General features: G+C 47.6%; 1 protein-coding gene across 1 annotated transcript in view; it reads left to right on the forward strand.

Moving 5' to 3' along the window:
* LOC147683513 (alpha-1,4-N-acetylglucosaminyltransferase-like) overlaps positions 1–17,793 on the forward strand; it is a 319,098-nt gene extending 301,305 nt beyond the window's left edge. Inside the window, exon 2 of the mRNA XM_086944867.1 lies at positions 16,385–17,793. Coding sequence (XP_086800993.1) covers positions 16,385–16,966 — 582 coding nt within the window. The 3' untranslated portion in view covers positions 16,967–17,793. The remainder of the gene's footprint in view (positions 1–16,384) is intronic.
* The last annotated feature ends 4,570 nt before the right edge of the window (positions 17,794–22,363 follow it).

The following is a 22,363-nucleotide window of genomic DNA, read 5'->3' on the forward strand; positions in this document are numbered from 1 at the left end:
ATACAGGGGGCGCCCTCTCAGCCAGGCACTCAGAGTGAAGGCCAAGAGCCGGGTCGGCACTCCCAGGTTTGTGTGTGACCCCAGCCGCCGCCTCCCAAGCCACACCACACCGAGGATACAGCAGCCGCTCTCACCAGCTTGTTGATCTAACTGCCACAACGTGACGGGCTCTCATCTTTCAATAGTGTGACAGAGTGCTAGTCCCTGTGCTGTCAACCACATGCTTACTATGACACAGAGCCTGGTATAGGGGTTGGAGTGCTGACAGAGTGTGTATGCACTGCGGACTGGGCTTTTAACCCCCACCTCTCCACCAGAGCGCTGTGTATCACCTTTCTAAACACAACCTGACCTGTGCATGTCTGACGGGCTGAGCCTGCCCCCAGGCATGCCTGAGCTGTGTCCCCGACCTCTCTGATGACTGAAGTTATGAGGTAGTTTATAGCCAGAGCCACTGCAATTAGTAACTGAAAGACGACCATTTAACGGCCTTCCACGGTCCACAAACACATCACCATATTTTGTAACCGTTTAAGCTGGATGTTTCTTTTGGGTTAATATCTGCAGACTACGCAGCAGATGATGGATTGTGGCGCAAATTTGGCAAATCCATAATTATGCAGGAAAAGGCACTGCCGCAGAATCGAATAATTCCAGTGGCCCTGCTTATAGCTACAACGCTGAACCCTTCAGAACTTCAGAGGTATGGAGGGAAAGGTGGCGAGGTGCTGCCTGAACACACTCATTGTTAAAACACTCCCAAACGCCACTTGCTTTGTCTGGCGACTTTCATCTGGGGAACTGCTTTCATGAATTGAGCAAGCTGTTGTACTGGAGTTTATACTCACTTATACTTAGAGTGGTGCACAGTTGCACAACGCCAATGTGCACATGTCAACAGTCATGATAGTCAATAATATAAAATTGGCCAAGGAGGATTCCGTTGTAAGTTCAACTTTTATTGTGTACTTTATTGAGTTATATATTTACTGTTTATGTTGTGTTGTGGTATTCAGTAGCACACAGCTGCATGTGAGTCATGTGAGTCGCGTGACTACAAAAGCGGGTCACGTGACCACACAAGCACACGCATCTCTCCCTAATCCGCCTGCCTCCGCTCGCTCGCATTCCCGCCCCCCCCCCCCCCCCCCACCATTTGCCAGCATACACTCTCCAAGCGTTTCGCACACGGCCATCTGTTCCCCAGCTCCAGCACCTCCCCTCTCTCTCCTGGCACACAGCCTTACTTGAAGGGGCTTCGGTTACTCCCCTGCTTCGTACCATCCCCTCTGTCTCCAAATGCACCTCTTTCACGGACTCCTTTCTCTCCTCCTCTCTCCACCCGCCCCCATCCCACCCCTTCAAACCACCTCACCCTCCTCTAATTCCATTACCCGACTGGCCTCTGTCACCGCTCCCCCTCCCCCTTGCCTTCTCTCTCTTTGTTCTCTAATCACTCTCCCTTAACCACTCCCTTCTTTCATCCATCCTTCTTGCCTCTCGCCCCCTCCCCCCCGCCAGCCTCCTTCCGCCGCCCTCCCCCCTCCCCGGGGACGCCTTGCTCTTGTTCTGGGTGTAGTCATTTGCTTCTACGCAGTTTGCTTCAACAAGCTTGGCAGAGCGTCAGCGCAGCCTGCTCTTCAACGATGATTTATGTGGGTTGTGAGAAAGTATTGAATCAACAAAACTATATAAGTAATTTAGTTCCCCGATTTGTGATAGCTAATTGACCATGCAGGGCATGCTACAAAACTATCTCCAAGTGCAGCTTTTTACTTCCTTTGCCGCAGCACAGTTTATTTCCCGGAAGTGACTCCCTTTTCCGCAATGACTTTTTCCACAAGTGCGGTGACTATACTAATGCCGCCGGTTTTCGATGCACCACGACAGCGGCATCACTTGGGCGTCCGGCTGGTGTTCGTGGTGGCTCCGTGGCGGCTGCAGCCTGCTGGTGTAATCTGATGCGGCTGAGTAACATGTAGTGGCAAGCTGATCAGGGCAGACACCGCTGCTCAGCAGAGCTCGTTCATCATTTTAATCAGGGTTAAAACAAGCACTGGCGTTACCAATAGGTTTCGCATTTGGAAAGTTTGAGCTATTGGTTTTGTAAATGACATTTTATATTTATATATCGTCATTGGCATTGTCAATAACAATATATAAATATAAAATGTCATTTACAAAACCAATAGCTCCAACTTTCCTAATGCGAGACCTATTGGCAACGCCAGTGCTTGTTTTTTAAATACATCCCGTTTTCCTTTAAGGCAAACAGGCTACATTTTTTTTTAAACTGCCTTATTTAAAAGCAGTCCCAGACATGGAGGTCTGCTGAGCTCAGCAGGCCACCATACGTGGTAGGGCCAGCCATTCCTATTGGGGTTCACAAATTGCTAGTGCCTCACTAATATGAATGAGACATGTAATTTGCGACCCCATTAGGAATCGCTAACAGTGTTTCAGACACAATTTGTAGCAATTTGCGAGTCACAAATCACAATGGTCGTACAACTGGCCCTTAGTCTTGAATTTGGTGGCATGGCTGTACTTAGCACAGCAAGACATATTTGCATAGTTAATGCTGCAGGTATCCTTCATTAAGCTCTGCTTTCTGCCAGTATTATGATGGTGACTGAAGTTTAACTCATTTGGATGATAAGATTGGTTCAATGGAGGATTGAAGGAGCACCAAAATGTAAAATAAACCATTTCCCCACCACTGAAGAAAACTTCATTGTCTGAAGATGTGCTCCTTGTTAAAGAGGTGAATGTTGTCACTCACAATGAAGTCAGCCAGTTGCTGACCCATTGCCCCATGCTGTATGCTGTAGTAAATCGAATGACACAACAGACCAATGAATGAAGAGGATTGGCTGGCAGTCCCTGTAAGTATATTATATATTACAAGTGTCATAGGATATAACACATTTGTAATAGGGTGGACAAGATATCCGTCATGCTTGTGATGGAGTAGCGCGTCCGTGAGCTAGTGGATACCAAGGTCGCCCCGCCCTCCTGTTAGCAGGAACACTGGAGACAGTATGGATAGTATTCAGTCTCTTTTATTAAGGCTCTCTTCCTGTGTATCCCAATGCTTCTTTGGTAAATATGTCCAGTCACGTACTTGGGGTTGTAGATAAATGAAAGTCACAAATGGGAGTAAAATAAAATGAAGTCACGGTCCACAGGAAGCTATCTTCTTGATAGGACTCCGCCCCATCCTTGCTTTTCTCCTCAGGGGAATACCGGAAAAGGAATTAAAATCAGAAAGGACACAGTCAGATTATTTTGGTCTGGTGCTGTTTGTAGGGAAGAGTGCTCCCGTCACCCATGCTCTCTATTGTGTTGTGCCTAGGTGCTAAGAGGGATTCGGTCTTTCGGGGTGATGTGGCCCATAACCCCCACCCACCAGCCCCTAAAAGATAAAACCAGTGCTTGGGGCACTTGCCTGGACACACAACTTTCCTGGGCAGCAGGGTTGGGAGTCCCAGCCTCCTCTTCTCCTGTTGGAGTGCTGGACTCAAGGGCGTTTTTCCTGGAGCGGTCTCCTCTCTGGTGCTTCCCCTCCTTGGTCAGGAACGACTCTCCGCTCTTCTCTTCCTCCTCTGCATCCTTTTCCCCCGCGTCGCGCTCAAGTCCGATTCCCAGCGTCTCCTTGTCGTCAATGGCGCTGCCCAGCTGCTCTCTGATTGGTGCCCCCTCGATACCTGCTGGGGCCGCTGGACTGCTCACCCTGCTTCCGGTCCAGAACATGGCAGCTGCCATGTTGGAATCGTCAGGAGGACCTGCCGTCGCGGGAGGGAAACCTTCACACTGCCTCCCTTCCAGGAATGGACATATGGGCCATTCAGACACAGGACAGAGGGAAAGGAAGTCCACGTTTGTCTGCAGCCTCCCCGGAACGTGTATGATGCGAAAGGAGAAGGGCTGCAAAGTAAGGAACCAGCGGAGCAGTTTAGGATTAGAGTCTTTGTTTTGGGACAGCCAAGTCAAGGGGGCATAATCGGTCAGCAGAAGAAACTGTCATCCTAGAAGGTAGTATTGAAGGGCCTCTTTCGCCCATTTGATGGCCAGGCTTTCTTGCTTTATGGTGGCATACTGAGTCTCCCTAGACAATAGCTTGCGACTTAAAAACAGGATAGGGCAAAGATCCCCCTTCTCATCAGGCTGGGAGAGCACAGCACCAGGGCCCCTGCCAGAGGCATCGGTTTGGAGACCAAAAGTCTTCTGGTAATCGGGGTATGCAAGAACAGGGGCATTGCATATGGCCTCCTTTAATTGCGTAATGCTCTGCTCTTGAGGAGGTGACCAGTGGAGGGGCTTCCCTGACATGGATTTAGGGAGCTGGTCTGTGAGAGGACTAGCGATAGCTGAGAAATGAGGGATGAACCATCTTTCTTGGTGGTGGGGTGTGGGATGTTGGTTATGGCTTCTAGCTTGTCTACCTGTGGTCTGATTTCTCCTGCCTGAATGACGTATCCGAGGTATTTAATGTGGTCCGTACCAAAGGTGGTTTTCTTGAGGTTGATGGTGAGACCGACCTTTTGTAGTGCGTGCAGGACCTTTTCTAGATGGACGACATGAGTCTCCCAGTTGGGGCTGTGGATGACTACGTTATCCAAATACACGACTGCGTATGTTTCGTGGGTGTGCAACAGGACATCCAGGCCAAATGGAAGGACCTTAGAATGGAACAAGCCAGAGGGGGTGGAGAAGGCTGTTTTTTCTTGGCCTTCTGGGGACAACGGAACCTGCCCGTACCCTTTTCTGAGGTTGATTGTGGACATCACCCTGGCATCTCCCAGATGGTCTTTGAGCTCATCCACCCAGGGCATCGGGTACGCATCAAATTTAGAGATAGCGGTTAGTTGCCGGAAGTATATGCAGAATCTTATGCTTCCATCAGGTTTGGGAACAAGGACGACTGGGGAGGACCAGACACTGTGGGAGGGTTCTATTATACCTGCTTCCAGCATGGCTTGTATCTCTTGATCTACAGCCTGTCTCTGTTCGGCGGGTACGCAATAGGGTCTCAGCCTTATGGCCCTTGCTCCTGTTGTATCTATGTGATGTTCAACCAAGGTTGCAGTCCCGGTATCCCTGATAGAACATCAGAAATTGAGGAACACAGGGTCAACAGTTGTTGTTTATGTTTTTCTGTCAATTGTTTTCCTAGCTGAACGGTCTCGGGCTTTTCACGAGTGGGAGCAACCGTAAGGATTTCAAGGGACTTGTCAAGGGTAATGTGCTGTACTGGGATATTTTTGCAAGGAGTTGTTGGTAAGGGGCCTACCCAGGCTTTTAAAAGGTTGACAAGGTATGTTTGTCCTGTTTGGGTTTTGCATGGACCGGCTACATGATATGAAACTGGTGTTACCTAATCCAAAACCCAGTAGGGACCCTGTCATGTATCCAATAATTTTTCCCCGTACTGGGTAACAATATCAGGACAAGGTCCCCTACCTTGAATTTCCTTTGTTTTTTGTTCCTATTGTACCATCACTTTTGTTGAGTCTGTGATTTTGCCATATTATCATGGACCTCTTTCCAAAGAGACATTAAAGCATCTCTTAGGGTCATACTGTTTTCTGAAACAGTGGTTTGCTCTTGTCTTCTTCCTCGACCTATTGTTCGATTGCCATAGCAAGGAGTGTACGGGTTTGTCTCCCATACAACAGCTCGAACTGAAGAAACCAGTAGACTTCTGCTCATGTCTAAATATAGCGAACAAAAACCAAGGGCAATTGACAGTCCCAGTCCCTCCCTGCTTTGTGTATGGTCTTTCTTAGCATGGTTTTGATTGTCCTTTTATATTTCTCGAACAAGCCATCTTTTTGGGGGTGGTAAACGGCCGTACCAAACTGCTTAATCCCTAAAAGGTCACATATCTGCTTCGTAAGTCGTGACATGAACGTGGTGCCCTAGTCTATTAAGAGCTCTCGAGGAAATCCTACATGGGAGAAAAGGGAGACCATGCCCTGGGCTACGGCTGTGGTAGTTGAGTTAGTTAGTGGAATTGCCTCCGGGTACCTGGCGGCGTAGTCCACCAGAACCAATATAAACTGGTGGCCATGGGCGGAGGGAAGTAAAGGTTTTAAGAAGTCCATACCCACCCGTTGGATCAGTGTGTTGATTATTGGTAGAGGCTGTAGGAGGACACTGGGAAGGACTGGATTATTCACCAGTTGACATCTAACTCAAGTAGCACAATATCTAGCTACTTCCTGATACACTCGTGGCTAGTAAAATTTGTTTAATAAGCACTTCAATGTATGTTCCTTCCCATACTGACTGCACCCTGAATGGCTATGTGCAAGATCCAACACATACTCTTGAAAGGCTTTGGGGACAAACAACTGTTCTCTAGCTTGCCATGTATCCCAAATTCTCCTGTATAGTAGACCCTTTTTCACATAAAAGAGATGGCCTTCCTTTTCTGGGTGATCCTCCTGAGGTTGGTCTCAGGCATGCTGTACAGTCGTATCATCCCTCTGAGTGGCTCGAAGTTCTGACTCAGGGGCATATGTATGAAAATCCCCGTTTGCGATTCTCAAATAGCGATTTTTTTGGGGATCGCTATTTGAGAATTGCAAAAAGGGATGTATGTAGAAAATTTTCAAAGAGAAGAGGTTTACCTACAAGGGATTTTGTTTATCTAAAGTTTTGACTACTGTTTGTAACAATTATTTTAAGTCTCACCCTAAATAGTGGTGGAAAGTGGGGTAAATCAAAATAGAGATACAATATAGTCAGAATTTATCAATATAACCATGACCGGGTACAAAGGGAGCGAGCCTCCAGATACTGCTCCAGGTAGATCTTCTCGGTCACGTCATCTATAGACGAGGAAGACGGTTGCTTCCACCGGTTCCCTAGATCCCTTATCCTGTAGTATAGGTCACGGGGGTTATCCCCAGCTGTCCATTTCTCTTTTCGGAATTGGGTGTGGTAGTACTCTTGGTCACATCCTAATCTCTCCAGAATGGCCCTTTTTATTTCATCATGAGGAGTAGTCCCTGCAGGGTTGGAAGCCTGAAAGGCAGCTTGGAGTTCACCAGACAACAAAGGGGCTATCTATTGTCCCCATTCCTCTGGTGGCCAGACAGCCGTGGAGGCAACCATCTTGAAATTCACGAAAAATAAATCAGGGTTGTCGCCCACCTGGAATTTCTGTAGGACTGTACCGGGTACATTAGGGTGTACTTGTGCGCTTGTTATGGCATCAGTAAAGCGTATGATAGCTGTGTCCTGAACTTGTTGATTCGTTCACAGAAGGGACTCCTGGTCTTTCAGAGCTGTTTGTAGTGTCCCACGCACCCACAGGGCCATTTTAATTTGTTCCTCAAAACTAGCTGTAGGTGGCATCTGAAAGAGACACATAAGTGATAGAGTCCTTACCTTACAATATCCCCAGGCATCAGACTGGATCCAGAAAGTTTTGCTAGCAGTACCTCTGTGCGTCAGTAAGTGGCATCATGTGGCTCCCCGTCCGTCGCTGGCGTCGTAAGCGCTGAGATGACGTCATTGAGACTACTTAGGTGCCACCCATGCGCGCTGACGTCAGTTCTTTCTTTTTCCGCGTCAGTATGCGTTGATCCGGTTAGAGCACGTACCTTAGTCACTTTTTGACTATCTTTTTTGGGGCTTTTTGTCTCTGCTTGGTCTTCTCTGGCGTTTGTAGGAATACCTGGCTTCAAGTCCTGTGGGGCCTGCCTTCGCAATATGTCGGTGGCGGACCCCCACAACGTCTGTCTCTACTGCCTGGAGCGCGACCACGACTCTTGGTCCTGTCTGGAATGTCGGGCCATGCCCCTGAAGGCCTTGAGGGAGTGGCGCCAGAAGTTGCTTGAGGTTCGGCATTTGTCCCAGCACCATTCGCGGTCCCACGGCCGTTCTACAGAATGCTCGAGGGGTCACCATCACCGCTCCTCGGGTGCCAAGTCTTCACCCTCGGATTCGGGTAAGAGACTTCACAAAAAGAAGTTGAAGAAGCCATGTCGCTCTCCGACGTCCCCCCGTCTGTCCCCGGATGCGGACGAGGGAGACAGGGGCTCCGCCCCTGCACCTCCTTCGGAGCCTGGGAGTCCGACGGCCTACCCGCTTTACCCGGGTCCGTTGGCGACTCCCGTACAGTTGCAAGAATTTCTTGGTGCCATGGACGGCCTGTTCAGTCCTCGGGCTCCCGCCGGTGCGCCTTCAAGCCCCGGGGTCCCGTGCCAGGATCCTGCCAGACCGCCGACTCTACCGGCCGCTCCAGCCCCAGCGCCACAGGACCCTGCACCGTTGGCTCCAACCACGGCGCCACGTGGCCCCAGCTCTGCCTGCGGTGCTGCAGTGGATACTGTTGGTTCCGCCTTTGCCCCGCTTCCCTGACGGTTTTGTTCCCGCCTGGGATCCGAATTGGGAAATGGCGCCGGTTCGGCCCCGGTGATGTTTTTAACGCCGTTCATTCCTTCCCCGGTCCCTGCCCCGCCGCCGCGGTCTGCGCTGCACATGGCAGAGGTGGAGGATGACTGGGAGGGGTCCGAGGACCCTCTGGCTCGTCACTGTGACTCTGTGCAGGTTTGGGCGGATGACTTGGAGGAGGCTGGTGGCCTCGATGTCACCTCTGATCCGGGGTTTGCCTCTCCCCCGCCTACTTTGGCGGAAGGTGCCTCGTACACGGTGGTGCTCCGTCGGGCAGCTGAGGTCCTTAACCTTCATCTCCCTACGGTCGCCCTAAAGACTAATCTCCTCACTGAGGTGCTCCAGTCGGGGTCCGTGTCATCGGAGCCACTGCCGCCCTTTAATGGCGCCCTCACTTACGTCTTGTTGGGCACTTGGTCATGACTGGCCACAGGGGCCCCCTGTGGATAAGAACTTTGCCGGGTGACTATGCCTTTCTGACCACTCATGCAACGCCTGGGAGTCTGGTCATTCAAGATTTGACCTCCCAGAGTGCCTTTCCCACGTCTCTGCCAGATAAGGACTCTAAAAGGCTGGAGCATTTTGGCAAACGGTTGTTCTCCTTGACCAGCTTGGGGCTGCGTTCGGTGAACACCGTGTGTCTGTTGGGCCGCTATTCCCACGCAGTGTGGGATACAGTTGCTCAGGTGTTGCCTCAGTGCTCGGAGGAGGTCCAGGCGGTGCTGTCCCAGGCTGTGGCCGAGGGTAAGGTTGCGGCTAAATTACCCATTCGTTGTGGCTTGGACACCGCAGACTCCCTCGGTAGGGCAATTTCAACGACTGTGGCGCTTCGTTGCCACGCATGGTTGAGATCTACCGGGTTCTCTCTGGACGCCCAGAGCTCGCTCATGGACATGCCCTTTGATGGCACTCGCCTGTTTTGTTAAAAGGTCGACAGTGCGCTGGAATGTTTTAAGAACTCTGGGGCTACGGCCAAGTCCTTGGGCCTTTCTGCCACACGCCCAGCCATGTCTACTTTTCATTCCTTTTGTGGCCATGGGAAGGGTGCCCCTGCCTGCCCATTCAGTCAGAAGCCTGCGCAGAACCGACTCAGCACAGCCGTGGGCTTGGAGGCAGCCGTGGCAGCATAGGGGGCCAGCGGGCCGTCCGTCCACCACCGCCACTGCGACATCCGCCTCAAAGCCTTCCTAATCTGTGCTTTGGGAAGCACTCCGCGCCAGTGGGAAGCAGGATTTGACTTCACCTTCCCCACTGGCGTTCTGTCACCTCTGACAAGTGGGTGCTGCAACTCGCCCTTTCGAGTCTACCCCCCCAGCCATGCCACCTCAGTTCCAACTCATGTTGGGGGATCACTTTGCGCTTCTCCAACTGGAAGTTGTGGTCCTCTTGGCCAAGGGGGCCATTGAGCACGTTCCTGGGCCAGAAGTAGGACGTGGTTGTTATTCCCACTACTTCCTGGTCCCCAAAAAGGACAAGGGGGCTTGTGTCTCATCTTGGACCTCAGGAACGTCAATCGCTTCCTCCGGAAGGAGAAGTTCAAGATGTAGACTCTGGCTCAGGTCTTGGCTGCCCTCGACCCTGGGGACTGGATGGTAGCGTTGGACTTGCAGGACGCATATTTTCACATCCCCGTCCTGCCGGCCCACCGGCGTTACCGGTGGTTCACGGTCGGCCGGGAGCATTTTCAGTTTGCCATGCTCCACTTCGACATTACCAGCGCCCCTCGGGTGTTCACGAAAGTGATGGCGGTGGTCGCAGCTCATCTGCGCAGGTCAGGGGTGTCAGTCTTCCCCTACCTTGATGACTGGTTGTTGAAGGCAGGCTCACCCCAGGCAGTCGTCACCCACCTTCAGACTACGGCCGACGGCCTGCATTTGCTGGGGTTTGCTATCAAGGTGCCAAAGTTGCACCTGAGTCCCTCTCAGAAGATCCCCTTCATTTGTGCGGTTTTTGATTCGATGCGGTTTCAGGTTTATCCTCTCGAGCAGCGAGTCCGGGATATTAAGGCTATGATTCCGATCTTTCAGCCCCGCTCCTGGGTTTCAGTCAGGATGAGTCTCCGGCTCCTGGGCCTGATGGACTCCTGCATCGTGATGGTGCAACATGCTAGATGGCATATGCAGGCTTTGCAGGTGGACCTGAAATTCCAGTGGGCACAGCATCAGGGCAACCTGTCCGATCATGTCCAGATCTTGGAGGGCACCGCGCGACGATTGCAGTGGTGGCTCACGAACCGCGACTTGGTAAATGGCAGATCCCTCTCCCTTCCCCAACCGGAGCACACAGTGGTGACGAATGCGTCCCTCCTGGGATGGGGAGGCCACATGGGAGAGGCAGAGATCAGAGGCTTCTGGTCTCCGGTGGAGTCCCGGCTCCATATCAACCTTTTGGAGCTTCGAGTGATCCAAATTGCACTGAAGGCATTCCTTCCCTCTCTCTGGGGAAGTGTAGTGCAGGTGTTCACGGACAACACCACCGCCATGTGGTATTGCAACAGGCGGAGTGGGGTTGTGGACCCTATGTCAGGAGGCCCTGTCCCTCTGGACATGGCTGGAACATAAAGCCAGGTTCTCTGAACGCCAGGGCGGACGAACTCGGCCGCCAGTGCTTGATGGATCACCAATGTCGTCTGAACTCTGACGTGGCACAAGGTCTCTTTCAGCAGTGGGGAGAGCCTAGGTTAGGTCTATTCACCACAGAAGAGAACGCGCAATGTCATCAGTTCTGCACATTGGAATTTCCAAGGCGACACTCGCTCGGCGACGCTTTCAATGCAAGTGGAGCTGCGGTCTGTTGTACACCTTTCCCCCTTTACCACTTCTGCCCTGAGTGCTGAAGAAGATTCGGCGCGACCAAGCTCAAGTCATACTTGTGGCTCCAGATTGGGCATGAAGATACTGGTATCCCGAGCTACTCAGCATGGCGATCAATCCCTCGATCTGACTGCCTCTTCGGGAGGATCTTCTGTCGCAGCATCAGGGGACGGTCCTCCACCAAACCTGTCCAGCGTCCATGCTTAGAGATTGAGTACCGATAATTGACAGCTCTCGATCTTCCTCCCAAAGTCTGTGATGTCATTCTGGCAGCCAGGCGTCCCTCCACTAAAACGGTATACGCCTGCAGGTGGAACAAATTTGTGGCATGGTGCACAGCAAAGGATGTGGATCCCCTCTCTGCCCCTCTTTCTGAGGTCCTTCTGTTCCTTCTATCATTGGCCCAGCAGGGCTCTGCTCTGGGCACTATCAAGAGTTATCTTTCGGCCATCTCTGCCCTTCTACGGCTTCCAGATCAGCCTTCTCTTTGTAAGTCCCCGGTAGTTAACCATTTTTTCAAAGGCATTACACACACGTTTCCTCACGTGGCTTTCATAATGCCTCAATGGGACTTGAATCTTGTCTTGACCTATCTGATGTACGCTCCTTTTGAACCCCTTCATAACTGTCCTTTATGGCTTCTCACTCTAAAGACGGCTTTCCTGGTAGCTATCACCTCTGCCAGAAGAGTGAGTGTGCTCGAGGCTTTTTTTTCTAAACCTCCTTTCCATTCTGTTCATCCGGACAAGGTGGTTTTAAGGACCCGTCCTTCTTTCTTGTCAAAGGTTCTCACGCCCTTCCACATCGGGCAGACCATCACTTTGCCCACCTTCTTTCCGCCTCCGCGTCCTTCAAAAGAGTAAGAGAGTCTCCACCGTCTGGACCCCAAAAGTGCGCTCTCGTTCTATCTGAAGCGCACACAACAGTTCCGGGTGGATGACCAGCTCTTTGTTGGCTAAGTGGGTGCCAAAAATGGTCGGGCCGTGCACAGATGGGTCGTTATGTGCATCAAAGCATTTTACTCATTGGCTAAGAAGAAGCCTCCTGTGCGGCTGCATGCCCATTCTACCAGGGGGACTGCAGCCACTACTGCCTTGGGACACGGCGTTCCCTTGCAGGACATTTGTCAGGCAGCTACGTGGACTTCACTGCACACGTTTACCAAGCATTACTGCCTTGACAGTCAAGTCCGGAGAGACGGCTTTTTTTGCCGTTCCGTTCTCCGTGACTTTCTGGTGTAATCTTGTTCCCTGACCCACCACCGGGGTTGGTATTGCTGGGGTATCTATTCAAAGGTAAGGAATCTATCACTAATGTGTCTCTTTCAGATGCACAAGTTACTACTTGTGTAACTATATATCTGTAAGAGACATTAGTTAGTGATAGATTCCTTACACCCCACCAATCCTCCCTGTTCTGCAAACTGATTTCTAGGGTTACGGTCATCCTTTTCAGGGCCCTAGTTTCATGGCACCAGTGGTCAGTTCCTTGCATGGAGTTGCGTTTCTGGCGCGGAAAGTCATGTATAGACTGAAGACAGAGCGCATGGGTGGTGCCTAAGTAGTCTCAGTGACGTCATCTTGGCGCTTACTACGCCAGAGACAGACGCTGAGCCGCATGACGCCACCTACTGACGTGCAGAGATACTGCTAGCAAAACTTTCCGGATCCAGTCTGACGCCTGGGGATATTCTAAGGTAAGGATCTATCACTAACTAATGTCTCTTACAAATATATCGTTACACAAGTAGTAACTTGTGCATTGGCCCTCTGCTAGTTGCCTCCATGGTGAGCGGTCATGTGATAACCATTAGACACCAGATTATTTTCTGACACCACTGTGAGCTAGTGGTTACCCCGGTCACCCCACCCACCCGTTAGCAGGAACACTGGAGATAGTATGGATAGTGTTCGGTCTCTTTTATTAAGACTCTCTTCCTGTTTATCCCAATGCTTCTTCTGTAAATATGTCCAGTCACGGACTTGGGGTTGTAGAGAAATGAAAGTCACAAATGGGGGGTAAAACAAAATGAAGTCCTGGTCCCCAGGAAGCTATCTTCTTGATGGGACTCCATCCCAGCCTTGCTTTTCGCCTCAGGGGATACCAGAAACGGAACAAAAAAACAGAAACGACATAGTCAGATCAGTTTGGTCTGGTTCTGTTTGTAGGGAAGTGTTTTCAAGTCATCCGTTCTCTCTATTGTGTCGAACCTAGGTGCCAGGAGGGTTTCAGTGTTTCGGGGTGATGTGGCCCATAAACCTCACCCACCAGGCCCTAAAAGATAAAACCTGTGCTTGGGGCACTTGCCTGGACCCACGACCCTCCTGGGCCACAGGTTGGGAGTCCCAGCCTCCTCTTCTGTTGGAGTGCTGGACTCAAGGGCATTGCTCCTGGAGCGGTCACTTCTTTGGTGCTTCTCCTCTTTGGTCAGGAATGACTCTCCTCTCTTCTCTCCCTCGTCTGCTTCCTTTTCCCCCGCGTCGCACTTGAGTCCGATTCCCAGCGTCTCCTTGGTGTCCATGGCTCCGGCCAGTTGCTCTCTGATTGGTGGCCCGTCGATTCCGGCTGGGGCCACTGGACCGCTCACCCCGCTTCCGGTCCAGAACATGGCAGCCGCCATTTTGGAATCGTCGGGAGGACCCGCCGTCACGGGAGGTAAACCCTCCCACCGTCCAACAAACTCTAAATCATGCCCCATTTATTTACTTGTCCTTTTACTTCCATGCCATCTTAGAAGAGCAAATAACATGTTTTACATATAGATAATAGCTTACAAAGTCAAATGCCGTCAATCCTTTCCAATGAGACAGACCAGAAGACATGTTCTGCAATTGATTCCTATCTCTATAATACAGGTAATTTGATAAAGTTTGACATCTGTAAATAAAGAATATAGCTTGGAAGTTTAATACTTAGAAATTGTGAAGGCATTTGATGATGTGGCATACAAAAACCTATACATCATTCACATCAATTGAGTATAGTTGATAATTTAATATTTTTATTCTTATAGGTTGAACTAGGTCAGTAATTCACCCCACGGCATCCAAGCAGTGTCAGACCTTTGGAAATAGGTCAGAAAGTTCTACACTGAATGCAGCATAGCTGCAAATATTCATAAATCATTTAGAGTGGAATGGGGTTCCTTAAAAATGATATAAAACTGATTCTTGAAGTAAATAGGCAACAGAGAAAAAAAACTGCATGTCATTGTGATATGAGAACCAATTCATAGATAAAGGGCCTATTTAAATGTTTGGCATTGGCCTCTGGAGGGCTTTACGTCTGCCAGGCAATAACTACTCAGTCCGACAAATTTATAAATGACCACCTAGTTGGCAGCCATTTATAAAGACATTGGGAAAAAAACACCTTCACTGTGGTTTGTGTCAATACATTTTACTGTTTGTTACAGGGCTGCGTCAGAAGATCCCAGCCTTGTAACAAATAGTAATCTTTTATTTCTTTTCTTAAAGAAAAAAAGTAATACTTCCTTTGCCACGGGAGGATTCTCTAATCGCGGGGAGAGCATTAAAATGTTTTTGCTATTCCTTACTGCCAGGCTTTACCTGTCAGCAAGAAACAGTAAAAAATTACTACATGTTCGCCCATCCAAATTTTGTGGGCGGAGATGTAGTCGTTTCTGACGGCCCTTACTCCGCAGGGCTGTCGGAGAAGATTAATCATGACAGAGACAGAGTAGTCTCCCCCATGATTATCCTGAAGGTTATTCTGCATCTAAATGCGGGGGCGGGACGCATTCTTGGTGACGAGGATACTCATTCGCTGGTGCAACAGAGTATCCGTACCACCAAGAATTAAACTGAGCCCAAAGTTTACAATGTCTATCTGGCTGATGATGTGTAGGATTGACTCAGGCCGGACCAAGTGTTTGGTTTAAAATGGCCGCTTGGAAGAACTGCATGGACTTTTGCATGGGACTGGAGCAGCCCATTTTCCTGGCCAGGGGGTGCCCCCGTAAGCACTTTCGAATTTGGAAAAAGTGGGCTGATTATAGGGGCTGGACTTGGACCCCCCACCGGAGAGTGATTCCCTTCTGACACTTTAACTGTAGGGGGTGGTTGGAGTACGTCGGTAGTGCTCCAATAGAACTGGCGTGTATTCAATGTGTATATTACGGCTTTTTGGTGGTCTAGAGTACAGCAGCAGCGCAACCTGGGGGGGGGGGGCTAGGGGTGGGGGTGTTTTGCATTTTATGAAACTGTCTGAAGATGTTATACTTGCTCTAATGATATGTGCACTAGACTCCGGAGCTCGGGGGTTTGCATTTCTATCTGTGCAGACTAATAAAATCTGTTTTCAAAAAAGAAAAATGTACGACATACTTCGCCATAGCTACAAGTTGGCTGGTAAATTATGATCCCTGCACAAACACCTGTATGCTCACGGGTCAGACTTTCGAGTATTAGAACAGTTTCTGTACCTTTGCAGTTTTTCCCTGGTGTATTTTCGCTGTTTAACGTGCCAAAATGTACAGTGTGAAATGAAACACAAAGCATATACTGCAAATGGAATTTGATTAAGAAGGCACCAAATACTGCATGCACTCCTCTATTTAACTCCACATGAAACTCCATAGGAAAACTGGGAATAGAAGGTTTTTACCGTGCTCTGGAAATACCACACTCCACGCTGTCAGTAATACCACACGCATTAATCTGCGCTCACGAAATCAGGGTCTTTAGGTTGATTTCTCTATTCAAGACGTTTGAGACAGGGAGATATTCCGATCTTCTGTCTTTGGAAGTGACCCCAAGATGGTATTTACATGTACTATCTAACCACGGAGATCCACTAGACAATTGCCAAGATGTTGGCAACTAATTACAGAAATGATTTTTTTTTTACCTACGCCACATAAATATATAGAGAGGTTACAACAAACAGCGGCAGCCCTATTATCCAAACCTGGGGCAAATAAAGATTATAATACTAACAATGGTTCTGGCACAAAATTATACAAAGAAATAAATATATCTAATATTAAAAGCAATATAAATAAGGAAAACGTAATAGTGAATCAAACAACATTAAAAAGTTGAACAATTATATTGTACAAAATTATGAAAATGATACTCGTACACAATTAAACAATATATACTGCAAAACATGTATAACGTTGCCACACTGTTGTTAATTCGCAGATAAATCCGGATACTGAGCCATATTGGATCCATCAGCTGTCTGACGCCTGCAGGCAAGTGCTCCTGTGGAAGTTTGGAGGGATCTACATGGACACTGACGTCATCTCTTTAAGGCCCATCCCGGAAGAAGATTTCCTGGCTGCGGAGAGCGAAGATCTGTGCAGTAGTGCCGTGCTTGGTTTCCGCCGGTTTCACACCTTCCTTTGGGACTGTATGCAGGATTTTGTGAGAAACTATGATGGGAATCTCTGGGGGCAGCAGGGACCAATGCTCTACACACGCATGTCAGAAAAGCTCTGTCCGATTCCATCCATCGACGTACTGAGAGACATCAAATGCCGACAGTTTGTTTACTTGCACCAGATTCGATTCTACCCAATTGGATACCAGTCCTGGAAAAAATTCTTTGAATTATGGGATGGAAACGATACTTTATTCCACCACTCATATGCTCTTCATTTTTGGAATCACATGAATAATGAACATATGCAGGTGACGGCAGGGAGCAACACCGTAGCCGAGCACCTCTTCAAACAAAATTGCCCCCTAACCTACGATCGCTTTGTGAAAAACGCGAGGTAACACCCTAAACGTGAGCGATGCTTCATTTTATGAGCTGAAATAAACAGCAGGCATGTTTCTCGAATACCAAACTGTCCTTCCAGTGTAAAAGAATAGTCTCAGCAGTACGAATTTTGTGGCGAAATTTGTTTTGTTTTTGTAGGATAATTGTCAGTCATTATACTGGTGCGCCTGAACTGGTTTTATTCTGTGTGATTCCTCAATTGCTGCAGTGTGCGGCCAATGTCATAAAGATATGAAATACCGTGCGAAGCATCCATTCACACACCGATTTACAGAACCGGCAGAGAGATTAGTCCAACGTTTGATTTCTTCTAGTGTAGAGACGCGTGACTTAAACACAAAGACTCAGAGATGCATGGACAACCAGCGCCGAAAATCTGATAAATGAGTTGCACAGTTTCACGCATAGTAAAAACGCTGTGAATTAAGTCATTTTGTACATTTTAGCCCTGTCAGAATCGTACAATTTTCAATGGACTCATCGGTAACTGAGACAATATTGATGTAACCGTTGAAGCTGGTACATTATCCTTAAAGTAAATGACTGCCTTCTTTTTTCAAATGTTTTATAGAGCCTTTGTAAGTAACAAATAAGCACTCGCAGTAAATCGTTGTGAAAGTTCTTTAATAGTTTATACATTCAGGGATAGTGTGTTAAAAGTTATAAGATTGTTTTTAACTTTTTAAAACTTTGAGTTATTTAGTTAGGGGAAAGTTTTTATGAACATTAAAAGTAGCAAGAAAAGTTGTGTTTAAAAGCTGTAACCTTTATATATACGTTTCAAACAAACAGGAAAGAGGTTAATAAAAAACAATTCATGATTCATGGCTCTGAAGCAGGATTTTTGTCGGAACTTCGAATTTCACTCACTTCAGATCTTTATCTTTGTGTGGTTAAAAATACTTTCTTTGTTCATTTTTCAAAAATATTTTACCTTGAAATAGACTAATTACAGAGAACACATTTTATTTCACAAATGTAATATTATTTTACAGAGGCCCAGGATAGGGAGAAAGGGAGCTACGGTAAAAGGGGCACATAAGAACACGTGAAATAAATGTCCACAATTCAGATCCAAGCCTTTGTGATCTGTTTTCCAGGAGCATTTCAGATTTCATTTCCATTATTCGAACATTGGAATGTTGGGAGCTCCATTGAAAACAATGGAGTGCTCTGGGCTTATAATGGCTGGTATAAGCCTGGAGGTACAACATTCCAATGTTTTTGTTCACAGCTCTGGCTGTGAACAAAGGCTTCAGGGAACCTGAGGGGATTCCAATCCCCTCACGCTCCCAAAAGGCTTTTTTTTTTTGTTAGAACATTCTGTCCTCTAGTGACAATGTTCTAATATCCTTATAGCCATTTGTAGATGGGCTATACCGCTATTAAAGACCCTCTCCCTTGTTAAAGGCCCTCGCCTTCGGCTCGGGGCCTTTAACGCTGGAGAGGGCCTTTAATAGCTGGTATAGCCCTCTACGGCGGGCTATAAGGCTATATTATAACTTTGGAATGTTGGGCGCTCCATTGTAGACAATGGAGTGTTCCCTGCTTCTATGGGCCCGTAAAGGCCCGCAGAGCAACATTCCAATGTTTGATAAAGGCCTCTCGGAGCAACCCCCTCGAGCTTCGAGAGGCCTTTGTTTTATTTATTAGAATATTCTGTCCTCTAGCGCCAGAATGCTCTTATAGCCCTTCATAGCAGGGCTATATCGGCTATTAAAGTACTGTTCCCTTGTTAAAGTCCCCCGCCTTCGGCTCGGGCCTTTAACGCGGGAGCGGGCCTTTAATAGCGGGTATAGCCGGCTACGGCGGGCTATAAGGCTATATTAGAACACTGGAATGTTGGAAGCTCCTTTGAAAACAATGGAGTAGTTCCGGGCTTTTAATGGCTGGTATAAGCCCAGAGTTCCAACATTCCAATGCTTCTGTGTTCACAACTGTGGCTGTGAACAAGGGCGCCAGGGACCCTGAGAGATTTTCAATCCCCGAGCGCTCCCTAAAGCCTTTGTTAAATTTGTTAGAACATTCTGCCCTCTAGTGGCAGAATGGTCTTATAGCCCTTCGTAGCTGGGCTATACCAGCTATTAAAGTCCAGCTCCCTTGTTAAAGTCCCTTGACTTCGGCTCGGGCCTTTAATGCTGGAGCGGGCCTTAAATATATAGCCTTATAGCCCGCCGTAGAGGGCTATAACAGCTATTAAAGGCCCTCTCCAGCGTTAAAGGCCCGAGACGAAGCCGAGGACCTTTAACAAGGGAGAGGGACTTTAATAGGCGGTATAGCCCAGCTACGAAGGGCTATAAGGCTATTAGAACATTCTGCCAATAGAGGGCAGAATGTTCTAATAAAAAAAACAAAGCCTTATGGGAGCGTGAGGGATTGGAATCCCCTCAGGCTCCCTGGAGCTTTTATTCACAGCCAGAGCTGTGAACAAAGAAACATTGGAATGTTGGAGCTCCAGGCTTATACCAGCCATTATAAACCCAGAGCACTCCATTGTTTTCAATGGAGCTCCTAACATTCCAATGTTCTAATAGCCGGTATGGTCTGCTGCGGCGAGCTATAAGGCTATATTAGAATATTGGAATGTTGAGAGCTCAATTGAAGACAATAGAGTAGCTCTGGTCTTATAATGGCTTGTAAAAGCCCACAGCTCCAACATTCCAATGTTTGTCTGCACGTCTCTCCCTTTTTAATTTATAACATTTTACCCTTAGTGAATGGAATGCTCTAATAGCCTTATAGCCCTTCTGCTTCAGGCTATACCAGTTGTTAAATGCCCTCTCCCTCTTTATAAGTCCTTGCTTGCTGCTCAGGCCTATAACTTAGTTAAAGGGCTTTTAACAATCGGTGTAGCCCTCACCAACCGGCTATAAGGCTATAATAAGAACGTTTTTCCACGTAGTAACTTTTTTCCAAATAGGCATAGATGTTGATTTCAGCGAAAAATAATCGTTAATGTGTAACATTCTTGAAAATTGTAACCCAAAATAAATTTGGTTAAAAATTAGTGGCAAATTGTATTTTTAAAAACATTCTCCTTGTCATCAAATAGAAACATTGAAAGGAACAATGCCGATTTACAAACATAACACCAGCTCTTATAATTCATGAATATATAGGAAATGGGGTAAAGAAAATATAAATAAAACATGCATTCGCTCATCTCCACTAGTGGAAGGAGTACTCAACCAAAGAGGAAAAAGTGTAATGTTAAAGTTGCTCACAGTACTTTGTTAAACTGTCCATGAAGTGTTTAAGCAACATTGCGTGCTGGGTATATACAGAAGATACAGTTGTAAAGCTTTACGCTCACATCTTTTAATCTTAGGAAATTGTTTTTAACTTCTTGACTAGATTGATAGAATCATAAATAATGAGTGATATTCGTCTTGCACTGAGCACAACAATTCTGGAAGAGCAAATGTTCAGCTATACCTTCCCCTGCATGAGAGGAGTAAACTTATTTTTAGGTTGTGAACAATAGGTGGCAAGGTGAGAGACTACAAGAAAGTGGTATAAAGCAACTCTTTTTTTCTGTAGCAGCCATATTCAGGTGCTCTTGTGTCAGAACTCGTGCTCACTAAGCTGTCATCCAGAGTCTGTGCAAGTACAATGAGTGATCATCAAAGCCTCTCAGTCTGACATCAGTTCCCAAACTAACATTGACAAAGTCAAGAGATCTCGCTAATGCAATAACTTTTGGCTTTGCCATTGTGTTTTAGCCATGTTGTTCACCAGCGTGGCTGCTGTTTAGCAGGGCTAAAAGTTTGTGGCGTAGAATGTCGTGACGTGGAGTGGCACAGAGTGAAGTGTCGCAGAGTTTCAGAGTGGTATATAGTGTCAGAGGGGAGTGTCATAGTGTGGCATAGAGTGTTGTAGAGTAAAGTTTCGGGGATTAGAGTGGAGTGATGTAGCGTGGCATGATGTGGAGTGGGGTAGAAAGGCACAGAGTGGAGGGGTGTAGAGTTAAGGACAGAAAAGTGGAGAAGAGAGGAATTGTGTGTCATGGCATATAGCGGAATAAAGTGGAGTGGCGTAGAGGAGAGTGGAGAGGTGTAGAGTGTCATTGAGTGGCGGCAGGTGGCATAGAGTCTCAAGTCATAGAGCAGAGTATGATAGAGTTGAGTAGAGTGTTACAGAGTGTCAGAGGGTCGTAGAGTTTTGTGGAGTACTGAAGTACCTAAAAACCATCATACTGAAAACCATCATACTTCTTCTCAGGGGTCTTACCAATAAGTACTTCATTCATAAGCAGCAAAGGAATCAACAGAGAATCTGAAATATGAAAAGACATCTTTATTAATTGTGAGGCTACGTCGCCCAGTCACACCTAAAGCAACTGAATGAGGTAGTCTGCCTGCATGGCCTCCGCACAGACCTTTTATTCAAATTATTATGCCCTAGGCAAACATTCTTTATTTCACAGTAAATAATTCACATATTTCCAACACAAAGTAAAAGCAGAGTTATGATGACAAGTCCATACTTCAGTTTGTCCAGTAAATAATTAACTATCCGGCAAGGTCCAGTGTTTCCATCAGATATCGACGGACCCCTAATAAAAACGGGCACCTCCCCATCGTAAAGCAGATCATAAAGAAAGAAACAGAGACAGGTGTGTGTAAGATTAGACATGGTTTGTGTGCGATGAAAGGCTTGTGGTATGTTGTGCCTTGATACTAATCTCGCTCGGCCAGTGGGTTGGGGACTGCCTGCACAGGTTTGGCTTGAGGCAGTGGAGTCAGCTTGCCCAGGTCACAGAGGAGTCAGGAAAGGTGTACGTGTCCTTTCAGCTCGAATTCAGCCTTGGTCAATTGACTATGTAAGGGCAATCACAAGATGGATGCCGCTCACAACATGGAACCCAAGGCTTCAAGACAGGGAGCACGATTTAGGGGTGTTCCCGTCACTCAATCGTGATGCAAATGCACAGTAATAATGTCCTAATCATTACCGGTCTGCCAATACCAAATTCGTCATGGTATGATGATATTTTCTGCACGAGGGTAGAGCTTCGGTACCACACCATGGTCGGGTCCAGAATTTTTCAGTACCACAGACGCTCCTTTTGCCCTTATATAGGCAATAACCTAAACCCATGTCAGTCTGAATCTAGGTCTATACTTATCAGATCATCAAGGGGTTCCTGTAGTATCATCTTACTTCTTAGCAACTCTCTCGGGACAGGTCTTCTTACTCACGTAGTGGTACAAAGGCCATATATGGCAGGACCAAATAGGGAATACCTCTATCTGTAGTATGTGGTATAAGATCACCCACCCAACAATTAGTGATGTTCACTACTAACTGGTGTTGACGTAGAAGCTGTACAAAAGGAATTATCAGTAATCTCTGGCCTCACCAATTTATGTTCAGGTAAAATATGAAACTCA

The sequence above is a fragment of the Lissotriton vulgaris genome, chromosome 11 (assembly GCF_964263255.1).
Source record: "Lissotriton vulgaris chromosome 11, aLisVul1.2, whole genome shotgun sequence".
In the NCBI taxonomy this organism is placed as follows: domain Eukaryota; kingdom Metazoa; phylum Chordata; class Amphibia; order Caudata; family Salamandridae; genus Lissotriton; species Lissotriton vulgaris.